The 15676-nt window shown below is 37.3% G+C and overlaps 1 protein-coding gene across 1 annotated transcript; it reads right to left on the bottom strand.

Annotated features, from left to right (window-relative positions):
• Positions 1–454: 454 nt before the first annotated feature.
• LOC105391714 lies at positions 455–10801 on the bottom strand. The gene is made up of 18 exons (XM_048621853.1): positions 10573–10801; positions 9949–10156; positions 9396–9711; positions 8614–8782; positions 8245–8390; positions 7831–7963; positions 7371–7592; positions 6863–7033; positions 6176–6285; positions 4465–4603; positions 4168–4375; positions 3685–4000; positions 3339–3498; positions 2893–3032; positions 1684–1813; positions 1309–1527; positions 931–1104; positions 455–650 (listed from the first exon to the last, which is right to left on the bottom strand). Exons 1-18 carry the CDS (start codon positions 10687–10689, stop codon positions 456–458), a joined length of 3273 nt encoding a protein of 1090 aa, XP_048477810.1. The 5' UTR covers positions 10690–10801; the 3' UTR covers position 455.
• Between the last annotated feature and the right edge of the window lie 4875 nt (positions 10802–15676).

Raw genomic sequence — 15676 nt, 5'->3', positions numbered from 1 at the left:
TCAACTCACACTGGCACAGTGTACCTCTCGGAAACTTGTTTTCTTTTCTTTTCTAATATAATATATAGAATAGAATAGAATATGTTATTTCGTTTCGACTTCGCGATAGGGCCCCAGAGTCGAAATGAAGCAACAATAACTGTAGCAAATATCTTTATTAAAATAATATTACAAATACGGTAAACAATGTTAATAACAACATGAAGCATAGTAATATAAATATGAGATTAATCTAAATTAAAGTAAGTATGATATACAAGGTGTTGCAAAAAGGGTATGCTAAGCCGAAACCTACATGTGCAGCATGGTATATCTCAGCCCGAAACTGAAAAATTCGCAAAAAAATATGTTATTCTGCATAGTAAAAAGTCACGTGACCAACAAAGTTTCTGCAATTTAATATTTCAAATAAAATAATCATTTCAAATATTAAATTGCATTCAACATAAAAAAATTTAACCGGTTTTACTGTTTCTAGTTTTAGTTGCCATGCCATCTGTACACCCGAGTCCGCGTTGTTCTATGCCATCTGTCTTTAACTCATCAATCAGCAAGTTTTTCAGTGATTCTCGCAGGATCTTCCCTCGTTTGTTTTTCGGCAGAGCATCGAGGAACCGCACTCCGCCGCTCAGCCGCATGTGAGGCGCCACCTGCATGGAACAAAGTTTTATATCAATCAGAATCTAATTTTATTTATAAATGATCAAATATATTGTAAGAAAACACGCCTTGCGCTTTTCCTTCGTCTGCACATCTTCCAATAACAAAAAAGTAAGTACCTAGATAATCTCTGTTGAATTCATGGTCAAAACCCCTAGCACCAAAACCTGATGACCAGATAGGTGCAACGACGAGCAAAGTGAAGAGGAGCGGGAAAGTTTGTCGAATACAAATAATGAAGTTAGGTACGGGTAATAAACTAGTAAGTACCAGGCTGTCGACGTATGCCCGCAGTTCGTCGGGGGCTGGGGCGGGGGCGCCGGGCGCGGCCACCACGAAGGCGGCGGGCAGGTCCCCGTACACCGCGTCCGGCGCGCCCACCACGCACGCCTCGCGCACGCCCCCGTGCCGCAGCAGCAGGTTCTCCAGGTCCACTACTCCCACCTGGGATGCCAGTCGGTTATTTATACGTATGATTATAGTTCGCACCGTGTGTCAAACAAGAATGGTAGATATAAGATGTGCAAGCCTGCTCTACCCGCCCTGGGGAATATTTAATGCCACCATTTTAGGTTTGTTTCTTTATTGGCTAAGAACTTATGTATGTAAGTAGGTAGCTACTTATAATTTGAAATCGAAATCTGATACCTCAAAGCCATCGTATACAATGCTGTCTTTTGCTCTGTTGACAACGAAGAGAAAGTGGTCATCATCGTAGTAGCCCAAGTCCCCGGTGTTGAAGAATCCTTCGGTATCCAGTATTTCATCTTTGTAGTGTAAGTATCCCTTCATAAGCACTGGTCCTCGGAACCATATTTCACCTTGTTGATTCGGACCAAGCACGCGTCTTGATGACCGATCGATTATCTGAGAAAAGACATTTAATATGCTTTACGTACTAAATGAAGATAAAAAATATTCATTAAGTAAATAAACTGAATGATTATTTTATTATTAATACCTAACTTCAATTCTATGAGACTTATAAAAATAACAAATTGTAAGGATTAAGTTGAAATATACCTTTATGGTCGTATAATGGCAGGGTTTCCCCACACTTCCGAGTCGGTTCCCGAAAAAATCTGGCTTTTCAAAAGACAAAGGATTTCCTTCTGTCATTCCGTAGCCTTGCAGCAATTGTAACTTCGGATATCTAAATCAGAGCAAATCTTATCAATAGCAACGAAATAAAGCTAAAGATTACATCCAGTGGCGTGCTTTGGGAGAGGCCTACGTCCAGCAGTGGACTGCTATATGCTGATGATGATGATGATGAACCAAATAAAACCAATGACCTTGAAACCTTGGGTTGTTTTTATAGACATTGTAACAAAGCTTAAAATTCATATTTAGGAAACATTTCTTAAGCAAAAGATCTGCAAGATTAAAATAAAAAACCGGCCAAGTGCGAGTCGGGCTCGCGCACAAAGGGTTCCGTAGCAGCAAAATTACAGTTAAATCAACCTATCTCAAAAACTATAAGAGATACTTTGATCAAACCAAAAATCGTTGAAAGAGTTAATTAGCATGCATCACCACTATTTTTTTTAGAATTTTATACCCCGTAGTTATAAAAATAGAGGGGGGGGACATACTTTTTACGACTTTGAGAGCTGATATCTCAAAAACCGTTCACTTTAAGAAAAATGTTTTTTAGAAAACTTTATATCATTTTAAAAGACCTTTCCATTGATACCCCACACGGGTATGTACATCGAAAAAAAAAATTTCATCCCTCAGTTACATGTATGGGGGGCCCCACCCCCAATTCTTTTTTTTACTATTTAGTGTCATATTTTTGTAGCGGTTCATACAACACATATTCCCATCAAATTTCATCACTGTAGTACTTATAGTTTCCGAGTAAATCGGCTGTGACAGACGGACAGACGGACAGACGGACAGACGGACATGACGAAACTATAAGGGTTCCGTTTTTGCCATTTTGGCTACGGAACCCTAAAAATGCAATTCATGGGCCCTGTTGATCGTGAATCGGTACATCACACCACCACCAACACCATTCAATGAGGTTGATGGTTACAGTGGTTACAAGGCAGGCATACTAAGCTAAACTATTATTCATTATTGTTTATTGTAGGTAGGTAGGTATATTGATTTCCAAGTTTCACAAACACCGCCTTCTCGCTGAATGCTCCATTTGTAGTGAGGAGTGGTACCTAACTCTTTTACGTGTTAATACACTTTATTCACGAATAATTCTATAGTTACCTTTCCATAATTTTGTTTATAACTTCTCGGCGTAGGGCGCTGCCGGATGAAAAAAAAACCTGCAGATATTTTGTCGTCTCTACATCTTCTTGTTTAGAAAGCAAAGTCAAAAAGGAAGGTTCATAAACTGCGAAGTTGACCTGAAAATTATTGGTAAACTTGAGACTGCTTAGATACATTATACAAATATACAGGTTGTTGCAAAAAGGCTATACTATGCGAAAAAATCTTTTCCATAGAAAAAAGTCACGTGACCAACAAAGTGTCTATGGAAAATTAAAATTTATTTTCGCCAATTTTGAAATTCTGATTTCATTTTCGGGCTTAGATATAACATGCTGCACATGTAGGTTTCGGCTTAGTTTACCCTTTTTGCAACACCCTGTATATTATTGACGTATATAATTGAATAAAGTATGACTTATTAATTTAAATTACGTACATACCTGGTATTTTAGGATATCATTCAAAATATTTTGGTACGTAGGCTCCGGGTGATAAACAATCGTTCGTCCGAACATTAAAAACGTAATAGTAAAGAAACAGTCATAATTACTTGTCCAAGTCGCTCTACAGCTCATTATTTTAAATGTATCTTTCATTAAGCTAGAAATAAACCATAATTTGTAGAATTAACCGATACGTATACATTACAAAATATCTATTGCTCAATAAATTATTTGTATCAAACTGAAATATTAGTAGGTACTCGAAAAAAACTCTTCCACAAGAATAATCCAAAATATAACAACAAAGTGATCGTGTGTACTAACACGCGACCATATAACTTACCCTGGTTTTGCCGACATTAAAATGCAATTGATATGATTACTCAATACAACCTTGGACGTGCCAGTAGTTCCAGACGTATATTGTGCAACTGCCACATCCGTTTTACCGTCCACTTCAATAGGCTCAAACAAGTTCACGTCCACACTTGTCTCCATCAACGTGGATACAGGAATGCCTGTGTCTGCACTATCATCTAAACTTATCCAAGTTTCTATAAAGTCCAGCGGCTTCATCATCTTGCCATATCTTTGCCAGAAAAGGTCGGTGTGGATGAAATACTTCGGCTTAATTTGGTTCAACTTCTGCAGCAAGGGTACTGTAAGATTGAAAATTCACATTACTCTTATACATTTGAGGATATAAAAAGATTTCATCGTGGGTAAAACGGACACTTTAGATCGGCTGTTAGTGGTTTCCACTCATCTATTTATTTTTATATATGCTATATGCTACGAGTATATTTTTTATGGAAAAGTTTATCACCTTGGCCTTCGTCATAGTCTAGAGATGTGAAGGTAGCTCCAGTCATAACTACAGCCAGCATGGTCGGCAGGAACTCGTGGCGTCTCTCCGAGCCCAGCGCCACCACGTCCCCTCTCCTCACTCCCAACTGGTGGAGGCCGTACGACAAATCCACTGCATACTGAGTGAATTCCTTGTACGTTATACTTTTGTTTGTTTCCGAGTTAACCTGTTCATAAAATGCAGTTAATTTTGCTTCTTGTTAGGTATCAGGTTTCGTCAGAAAGAATAAAAAAAACATTTATATTAGGTACTTACCAATGCAATTTCATCGCTGTAATTACGTAGACAATCTAACATGTATTTCCCGAAATGACAATGAGCTGGTAGTAATGTCTCTTGATCACTCATTATATAAAGTGGGTTGTTCAACATCTTGTAGTCAAATTGTACTCGTTACGTGGTAAGAATAGTTAAGATTAAATCACAAACTGAAAGTTATCGTAAACTTGTTGTCTATTTATTTCAAATTTACCGTTTTAAAATATTCCAAACAAAAACCAAACAATATGAATGTGTAGAATATGTTTCAATAGATGAGGAAAGCACTACGTTAGCATTTTCAGGGATACGCAGCACAACCTTAATCGAATCGACCAGGAAGTTTATCTGGTCCCCTCATCCACTACAAAAGCTAATCTTCAAATGGCTGAACCGATTTTCATTAAACACTCCGAGTGTTATTAGCAATAAGAACCCTCGGGGTAACATTAATTACCATCATAAAAAAAACAAAACCAAAATCGGACCGGCCGTTTAGCAGCTAAATACTGCCTCAGACAGTTACACAGATACGTTAAACTTATAACACTCCTCTCTTTCGTTAAAAACAGAGCGAAATCAATCAGCGCGGCAGCGGTCTTATTGCTGATTAGTCTCTTCCTGACAATCTATAGCGTATGTTCAGCTGTGGAAGATTACGGGATAATGATTATAAAAAAAGAAACAAATAGGTAATAAAATTATGTTTTTTAATACTTTTCATATTGGATACATAATTATAGTGCCTATGATTGACGATACGGAACCCTCTGTTTTCTAGACTAGATTTACTTAAAGCATGATATATAAATTTTCTTTTCTCTTTCTATTGTAGGTTTATTACTATGGTATATTTATCGCGGACATACGTAATAATATATGCTATTGAGTTTGGCCTACAATTTCGCGGGAGAGTGTCATTTACACATATTAACTTTGGTAAAATAGTTTTTAAGTAAGTTGTGAAATAAATGAATAATCCACATCGTTAGAATTTGTTACAGACTAAACTCCAAATTTTAATTGAAACTACTGAACTAGTTTTGAAAGAAAGAAACGGATTTGGCAGTTGCACAATATACGTCTGGAACTACTGGCTCGTCCAAATATCCGCGAAACAAGGGTAAGTTATATAGGTGTGTGCATGGATTTTGTTGGAAAGGAAAAGTTTTGTTTCGAGTATGTACTAATATTTCAGTTTGATACAAAAATATTGAGTTTTTTTAATGAATGATACATTTAAAATAATAAGCTGTAATTACTACTGTTTCTTTGCTATTACGATTTTGTTGTTCGGAAGAATGATTGTTTATCACCCGGAGCCTACGTACGAAACTATTTTGAATGATCTCCTAAAAACCCAGGTAATTTACATTAATAACTCATAGGTACTTTATTGAATAGATTACGTCCGTAAATACCTGCTGATGCGCTAATAGTGAATCGAAGTTTTGCAGAGGTGATCCATCACATAGTAGAGTTAAGTATTGTGAAGCAAGTTTTCGATTTCGAGCTGTTAGCTTGTGATAAGGGATGTTATATTTTAAAACTGATGTTTCTGTCCGACCGGGTGCGGTAACAAAATGTCTTTATTAAAATAATCTTACAAACGCCGTAAACAATGATAATATAATATAAATATGAGATTAATTTGGTAACATGAGCCAAGAGATTAATCTAAATTAAAGTATAATAAAATATAATTTACTGGTTGGCCAGCATATCCCTTAGACTTCTTCTTAGAAGTTTATTTCTAGGATTTCTTGGCAGTTTGTCGATGAATATTACACCTCCTTTTAACTCCATGTACTCAGGCACCTGCAAATAAATAAACATACAAATAACAGTACATGTAAGTCTTTCGAAATAAAAACTTCGTTAAAGAATGCTTAGTAACTACTGAACCCTGGATTAGCCTATAGCCAACTTTTTATGCTGGATTGCCGGATCGTTCAGTCAGGGGCAAAGAAATCTGACCACTCTCCGAGTCCCAACGCTACCCGAGAGAAGCTAGCTATCTTTGCCTCAAACTGTACATACCTCAGCCTACAGGTACCTAACCTACAGGTCTCACCACCCCGAGCCCACTCTCCTAGAGTACTGCGGCTTTAGCTTCAGCGGCTAGATCCACTGCTCCATGGATCCCTGATGTCAGACTTCTGTCTGACTAACGTTGTATACTGCCAGTAGTTAAGACCCAGTAATTGTCGGAAATTGCAGGTCACTATAGTTACAGGGTGTTGCAAAAAGGGTATATTAAGCTGAAAGAAGTTGACTCACTGTCATTCTGAACAACTTTTGTTCTACGAGTTTTGGAAATTTTCGAAAGCCCCTTTCAGCTAAACCCTATACGTATGAATAACACGAAGTTTTAAGAACGGGTGCTTGTAGATACCTCAGCAGCCACGAAATCCATGAGCTCCTGTGCAGTGACAGCTGCTCCAGGCCGGCGCACCACAAAGGCAGTCGGCAGCTCGGTGACCACCGGGTCGGGGCGGCCCACCACGCCGGCTTCGACCACGTCGGGGTGCAGCTGCAGGATCGTCTCCAAGTCCAGTGGAGCCACCTGGTGGTGACGGAGTGTGAGTAACGCTGTAGTTTTAAGTATGAGAAGAATCGGCTAGATACGTTTCAATTTTAGATTGAGATTGAGATGGGTGTTAGTTTAGGTCAGGCAGGTTATTTAACAAATCATTTTTTTTTGTAACAAAGTTGGTTACTTACATACTTATTGGTTGCTAGCATTTCATTTGACTATGCTTTTTAGGGATTACGTATTCAAAACTAAAATCTCTTACAGACCTGAGCATATGCGGCAAAAGCAATGTTATACAAACATAATAATATAAACAAAATAATATACTATTTAATTTAAAAACAAAAACTCAACCAGCCATACTTACATTACAACCAATATGAATGATGATTTCCTTCAGACGGTCAATAACATAGAAGTAGTGGTCATCGTCGTAATATCCCAAGTCTCCTGTTTTGAAGAAGCCGTCTTCGTCCAAATAAGTCTCCGGCTCCACTCCGATGTAGCCCTTCATGAGAACCGGGCCGCGAATGCAGATCTCTCCGCGCTGGTTCGCTCCGAGGACTTGGCGGGTCTTTGGATCGACTACCTGAAACAGAAGATTTAATGTTTTCTCCACTTTTTAACCAGAATTCACCATAACTAACTAACAATAGGTATGCATATAAAGCATAATAAGTACATATTACATTTAGCAGACTTGTTGCCCAGAATATAATAGTTTGGCTGTAGAGGTGTAGAGTCAAATGTGAAACATGATACAGAAGCTCTATTAGGTTCCTATTTCCAGTTAATAATCACGTCATGTTAAAGACAAGAAATGTTACCTTGATAGTCAACCCAGGGGAAGCCATGCCCACGCTGCCCCCCCGCGGCCCCCGCAGCGCCCAGCTCTCCGACGACAGCTCGCCAGCCTCGGTCATGCCGTAGCCTTGGAGGATATTGATTTCAGAAGAAAATCTATAAAGAAAAAACTGTTGAAGACGTAGTTTACATAACAAAATAGGTATAGTTAGGTACATTAGGTACATTAAAAATACTTAGTATACTACCAATTTGGTCTGAGTTTTATTTCAATATTTATTAATTTAATTATTATATAGCTTTGCCCACCAATCCGCGCTAGGCCAGCGTGGTGGACTAGGCCTAAACAACCCTTTCTTGATTGGAAAGAGACCCGTGCCCCAGCAGTGGGGAGGTGATAGGTCGTTGTCGTTTACCTTCATCAGTAAAAATCTCACCTTTTCTTAACTTCTTCAATTGTTTTTACATGGAGTGGACAGCTTCGGCTGTATAATATTTTAAGAGAATCCAATTTGTACGGCGTGTCTACGTTGATGTTAGATATTTGAATTAAAGTTGGCGGGATCAGCATTGCGATATTCACCTGAAATATTATATAGGTAAATATTAAAATGAACTAAGTAATAATTATAATGTTATATGGCTGCTAGGCACTAGGCCAGAGTTGTGGACTACGCCTAAAACCCTTCCTTCATTGTCAGGAGAAGGAGACCCGTGCCTCAGCTGTGGAGACGTGATGGGTCGTATGGCATGACTGCTACATTTAGGTATCATAAATTTTATTATAATTCAAATTATTATCTCACCGAAAATTCGTCGAAGCACTTAATCATTTCCTCAACTGGTACATTTTTAACATCAGAAAGATAAACAAGTTTCCTTCCCAAAGTCAGGAACTTAGAAGAGGTAAATGTATCATAATTATGGTACCAAACCCCATAAATGAAAACCACTTGCAGAGATTCCGATTTAAAACTGTAAAAAGTCATTATGTATTAAAAGAAGAAAGAATTTTGCTAACCCTACCCAAGATTTCAATCCTGATCTTTGATCGGTTAGTAATCTGGGTCCCGGGTCATTATTTATTGTGAATTAATTTGATTAATATAACAATACAATGAATGTGTTGATAACATTCCTACCTAGAATTAATTGGACATTAACAATGAACACATAACTAGTCATTTACCCAGATAAATAGGGATATTAATTTACAATAAGACAAAATTAATGATCATTATTAAGAAGAATATCCGTTATTTCGTGTGTACAAACTATTATAATACTTATACGCTAACGGGATTATTTGCTCCTGTATATTTTTATTATTAATATTGGAGCTGCTTGAAATCATACTCGGTAACTACTTAACCACTACGGGCAACCTTAAAACCATTATGTATTTCAGCTTAATCTGCTTCTTAGCGTGTCGGTGACATAGAGTGGAGCTAGCTCACTGTGATCAAAGAATTAGCCAATAAGATTTGTTACAATCAGTGACTGCCCATGGTGCGCCAGATGTATGTATAGTTTTTAATACTGTTAACCTTTCATGCATCTAACGTAAGTGAATTTGGGAAATACTTACTCATCAGGTAGAGAATTCAAAATGCAGTTTTCATGCGTCAGTTGAATTGCTTTAGACATGCCGGTGGTTCCGGAAGAATACAGAATAATGGCTGTATCTGATTGGCCAAGAACTGGTGCCGGTTCAAAAAGATCTACATCGACTTTCTCCTTCATAATACTCCGTATTGGAATTGTATCTTCAGCTTCATCATCAAGAGTTATAACAGTTTTTATAAACTTAAAACTCTTAATGCTATCCTTATGTTTATCCCAGAAAAGTTTTGAGCAAATGAAGAAACTTGGTCTCGCTAACTCTAGTTTGTGATGCAGGATAGCTGTAAAAAAAAAACGAAATTAAAAGTTATAATAATCTCAAACTTGCAACTTACCGACACTAGGATCAGACGAGTTAGAAATGAAGTAAGTTTTTACAAATAAATATTTTTTATTACTTTTATCCGCTATCCATAAGTAATAAATTTATTTATTTATTTATTAACAAATAAGTAGTATTTATTGCTCCAACTCTTGCAATACAATCCCATCTATTTCTTCATTTAAAAATTACCTACCTCTACCAGAGCCCATATCAATGGGCGTATACGTGGCACCAGTAAAGATGATACCGTACATGAGGCCAATGAACTCATTGCGGCTCTCCGACCCCACAGCCACGGTGTCCCCACGCTGGACGCCGAGGCTATGCAGGCCTACAGCCAGGTCCACGGAGAACTGGGTCAGGTCCCTGTAAGATAGCTCTTGGCCAGTTGTCGCGTTCACCTGGTTGGAAAATAACCGTGAACAATATTTAAAAAAGTTAAAATTGCGATACTATCCGTATTCCAGCTAACGTCGTAACTGATCATTGAAATTAAGTAACAGATGGCATGGTTACTCATTGGATGGGTGATTTTTCTGGGCCATTCCGTGACGGCGCGGCACGTTAAGCCGCGGGTCCCGGTTGCTGTTGCTAGTCAACTTGAAAACATTTAACAGTCAAGTATTGACTCTCTTAGAACAAGCTTGCTTGTGTTGGGGTTTACCAACCCGCACTAAGCCAGCGTGGTGGACTAGGCCTAAATCCCATCCTTCGTTGGAAGGAGATCCGTGCCCCAGCAATGGAGATGTAATGGGCTGTGATCATGATTATACGTCTTATTCAGATATAATGAGGTATAACATAATCATAAACATACCAAAGCTATATTATGCTGATGTTTCCGAAGATTATTTAAAATAAACTTTCCGAAGTTCAAGTGAGCAGGAACTTGCACATTCTGGTCACCGTAAACATATTTTTCATCGTTGATCATGATGAAAATAATTATTTAAAAATAACGTAATTTAAGCAGACACCAACTCACTCATTCAAGTGACTGGACAGAGTAAAGAACAATTCTGAGTCGAATATACCACCCGTGGAGACATAACGTGGATCGGATTATATGCATTGTATAACAATGATTGCATAAGGGTACATGTACATTAATATACAATAAACTTTGATGTATGCATATAAAAGTTTATGTTAGCATACAAATAAAAGTTACATCAGGTATACTATTTCATTATTAATGGGAATGTCCTCGGATAAGTAGTTTTAATTATTTGCCCTCCCTATAATAGTTACAAAGCTTACTATTAGCATATTGTTACAAGCCTACTGAAACTTATATTAATCTTATAGGCACAACCAAACCATGGGTTTCTAGGGAACACAGTGCCTCATAAATCTAGCTTCATTCAATAATGTTTTTCTAAATTCAGATGTAAGATTTGATTTGAAGTTGACCTTCATTAAGGTTTCCTCAGCTAAAGTTGAAAAAAAAACATGCTGGCTGAAAACATATCCCATTCAAAACGAAAAAAAGAATAATGCAGAATTTAAATATTTTATACATCATGTGTGTTCATTGCTTTAATGATTATGAGTATATTTTTATCTTTACTGTCAATAAAATAATTTATTAATTAAATACTGTGTCAGTGTTTGTGCATTATAACCATTTAGATACGCGACCGTTGACTTGAGCTGTCACACAATTCAGAATACGGAAACTACGGAGGATATTATAAAAATATACTCGCGAGAGAATTAATAGTTCCAGTGACATATAACCATAGAACCAAATTACTCCTAATATAAACAGAAAAGTCTAGCTTAATTACCACACCTTAAGGCCGATTCACACACTGTTTGGTGCGAGTGTTGTCTACCATGCCATTATGATTGCTATGGTTCAAGTTTGAATTCATTATTTAAATTTTGTGTGTTCACTTTTCACTAAATACATTTTAGTGTCGTTTTCAAACGTATTGTCGTAAATAATAATACGTTGCTGTCTGTTAATTATTAAAAATATAATTTCACGGTTTTTGGTGTTCCGGGCTAACATCATTCGTTACCTACTTTTAAATTTGAGTACCAACTGAAATTCAACAGATTTTGCTTTTAAATATTGCATACATTACTGTTGCATTATTTAAAATAATATATACATAGACAGGTACTTATTGTGATGCATATCATATGTCATATACTTACCTACTCGTACTATATTATGAACATACACATTTCCAGCATTTCGTTTGCGTTCTAAAATAAGCAAGCATTGCAAATATTAAAATTGTTAAACTCACAAACCGACAGTATGTTAGTTTGACAAGGTAAAAACGTGTATGGCTACTTATGAATCTGAGCGTCATCTAATGATTACCTACAATAGGAATTCTTCAGCGCGTCACCATAAATTGAGTTCATTACGTTCCCTGTTAAATCGAGTGTCAGTTAAAATAAGGGCTGGAAATAAACCGGGCTGTGGAAATGAAGACGTCGTTCGTTCATAACCGGCCCGTTAATTCCATTATTACAAGACTCCAGGGGGTCACTCTATACTGACGAAAACGAACGAGAAAACTGTCGTGCAATCGGAACTTTTAATTCAACGAGATAGAGTCGTGGTTTGCGCAGTAGCGCTCCGAAAATTTGTTTTTTGTCATATAGAGTGACCCCCCTGACTCAAGGTAACAGATGTGGCTCTTTCGCAGAGAATCTGCTAAACTGCCATCATTTCGCAGATTCCAACATTATCTAAAGTGTCCAAAACGGTTCACTGACCCGCGACATCCGTTTTGCTTTGTTTGACTACAACAATTTTATATGCGCTCGGATAAATAACTGGGCTTTGTTTGTTTATAATCATAACGTACTTTGAATAATGTGCACAGACTCTTGGAGTATAAAATACTAACCTGGATATTCAATAAAATCAGTGTACATTCGGTGTATTTTTGTATTTGTATGTCGATAGATTCAATGGCGTATTACGGAAGACATCATATCACAACATAAAATACATCATGCCAAATGACGATCACACTATTTAGTACATCACACGAAAATCACGATGCTGTATCGCAATCCTACAAGAATGCTCCACTAGACATTAAATATAATTTACTATAAGCTATATGTACCTAAGTACATAATCCATTTAAATCATTATATTAGTTTAAATGTACATAACATGCGTGCTCATTCATTCCTGGTTGTCATTGTTACTCACGTCTTGAGGGATCAGTAGTACTTTGGTGGAAAGGTCCGGGCCAGTACTTCGCATCACCCGGACAGTAATATACCGTATTAGCCCCCCCCCCCCCCCTCTCGCGCGTAAACATCCTCGACGTCGCCCTCACAAGGGTTAATAATGTACGGGACGCAGAGAGCAGCTCTATTCTCCACTTACACTAAAATTGTTTTGTCTCCATCACCAATGGTATTGTACTGAATAATTCAGCGGTAGAAACGGTCGGATCTGAAGATGTTTGCAAAGATTTAATAACATAAACATAAACTAAACTACTCAGAAGATTTCTTCGTTTGCATAAGGGACAAACTGAAGTAGAAGCTGAAAACTGTTTTTTATAATAATTTTATACTAGTAGCTTTTGTAAAAGACGATGATAATGAAGTCATTCAAGGATCATAGAATCACAGGAAGCTAGCCTATCGCCATCCTTTGGACACAACCGGATACAACTATACTGATCCATCCATCGGGCACAATCAGGGCCCGAAAACAACTATCCAGACCGAGAATCGAACCGAGGACCTTGAGCGCTTCACCCAGAGTACAAACAGCTGCACCGTCTAAAGTTCTGCCACAATAATGCTGGTTAACAATGCATAATCGGCTTTGAAAATTCTTTAAGTTATGTGAGCGTGGACATGCCGTGGCACATAAGGGTTTGATCCGATTATCGCGCTGCTAACGGCCGGCTATTTCGTCAGAATTCCAGCTGAATCCTGGATAAGCCTACCAAAGGATTTGTCTCATTCCATTTGTAGCAATAGCCTTTCTGATCGAATTTTAAATCGGTCGCTGGCCTCGTACGGTCCTAGTCATATTTTAAACGTTCAACAGTATTGCGAACTGGTAGGTGCTAGTGAAGGAATAGTCTAGGACTGTGTGTAGATTTAAACATCATGTGGGTGATTCTGTAAAAAATATCGACTAGCGACAAATCTCAAACCATAACATTTTCATATAGTAAAGCTTACGATGGATTTTTTATTGAGTATGTTTACAATAAATATTATATACTTACACATAAATACTTACTAGTAAGTTGTCGCCCACATTGGAGAAATAGGTACTTAATAGCGTAAATATGTGATTTTTCAAAAGTTTTTTATTTTTATTTAACTCAACGTTACACATTTTGAACTCTACGATGAATTTATTACAGATAGACCTCACTGAATGATTAATTCATAAATACAGGGTCACTTAATACGCGAATCAAGTTAATACGCGGAAGGTTTATACAGAGAGTAACTTGGGACTTTGTCACTAACTCCCCATTTATCTCTCTCTCAAGTAATTTAATTTGAATTGGAATTAAAAGTTATGAGTGATTTGCAATTTTAACCGGAACCTCGGAAGCTCCTTTTATGATTTATGTGAAAATGGAATGAAATAAGTAGTATTTAGTTATTAGATTCTCTAGTCACTAATAGGTAGGGTTTCTGCTCGAGAATTCTCGAGCTCGAGAAGATTCGAGAAATTCGGCTTGGTTCGAGACGAGAAAAAAATCTGAAGACTCGAGAATTTCTCGAGCCTTGAGATAAAAATTAAGAATATTCAATTCAAATTTTCCTGAGCCGCTTAGCAACACAAACGCATACCATGTGTGTGTATTATGATTTATTATGTTTCATCTCCATTTAAGCTAGCGCTGTATTGATAATACCAATGAATGATTAAAAAATAACGTAGTAATAGTTACGTATCTACTGTTTCTTAGTTCAGGTGGACCAAAAGAAGTCATCCGATGTTGATTGGCTCTCATTTTTTTTCTGAATGAAAAACTTCGATTCTATTTTTGATTATGTTTATTTGAACCTTTAAAATTTTATTTTTAAAGTCGAGAAGATGATATCGGCCAAATGGGCGCCGTCACAATTGATTGCCATACGGGCTCGTTTTATGGCATTTCTCATCACTTCATCGAAAACTTCGAGCGAGAGATTCTCGCACTCGTGTCGAGTGTTGTCCTTAAGGGCTTCCAGAGACACGGGCTTATTTGCATAAACACGGGACTGCAAAAAACCGCAGAAAAACTGTCTGAAACTATTAAATCGGGCGATATTGCCGGGAAAATGACAGATAAAATGAAAAAAAGGCGAACGAAAACTTAATAAACACAATTATTCTGCGTTCTTGGGGAGTACATCACTTCACGGCTTCTGAACTTGTATTCTGCATTTGTCTAGTCCACCAATATCAAAACTGATTTGAAATTGGCGGCCATTTGCACAAATGAGAGCAACATCCAATAGGGTGATTACTTTTGGCCCACCTTGTACTAGTAATTAGTAGCTAGCTAGACAGCTAATTATGAGTAATAGTAAAGTATTTTCTTTTTGATTAAGTTGACAAAGTAAAAAAAGGAGATTTAGTGGGTTTTTTTAAAAATTAAGGCTTTTTCAAAAAGTTTTCTTAGAAAGGCTCGAGACTCGAGAAGACTCGAGAATTTGGGCTCGAGAATTCTCGAAGCTCGAGAACGAAAACAGGTCGAGAAATCAGAAACCCTACTAATAGGAGTTTAGTGTTAAGTGTTCAGTTTAAAAAAAACGGTACGGTCATGTGCAGAAAAACCTGACCCCCCTCTCATAGTAACTTCTGAGAGGGGTCAGATTTCTCTGCCCCTTACTTTACTAATATTTTTTTAAATATTCGAATAAGCGCCAATATGGCTGTGATTCTTTGTCCCCAAAGTAAAATTAACTTTCAAGAG

This window comes from Plutella xylostella, chromosome 6 (assembly GCF_932276165.1).
Source record: "Plutella xylostella chromosome 6, ilPluXylo3.1, whole genome shotgun sequence".
Lineage (NCBI taxonomy): Eukaryota > Metazoa > Arthropoda > Insecta > Lepidoptera > Plutellidae > Plutella > Plutella xylostella.
This window is presented reverse-complemented; position numbering and strand designations above follow the sequence as displayed.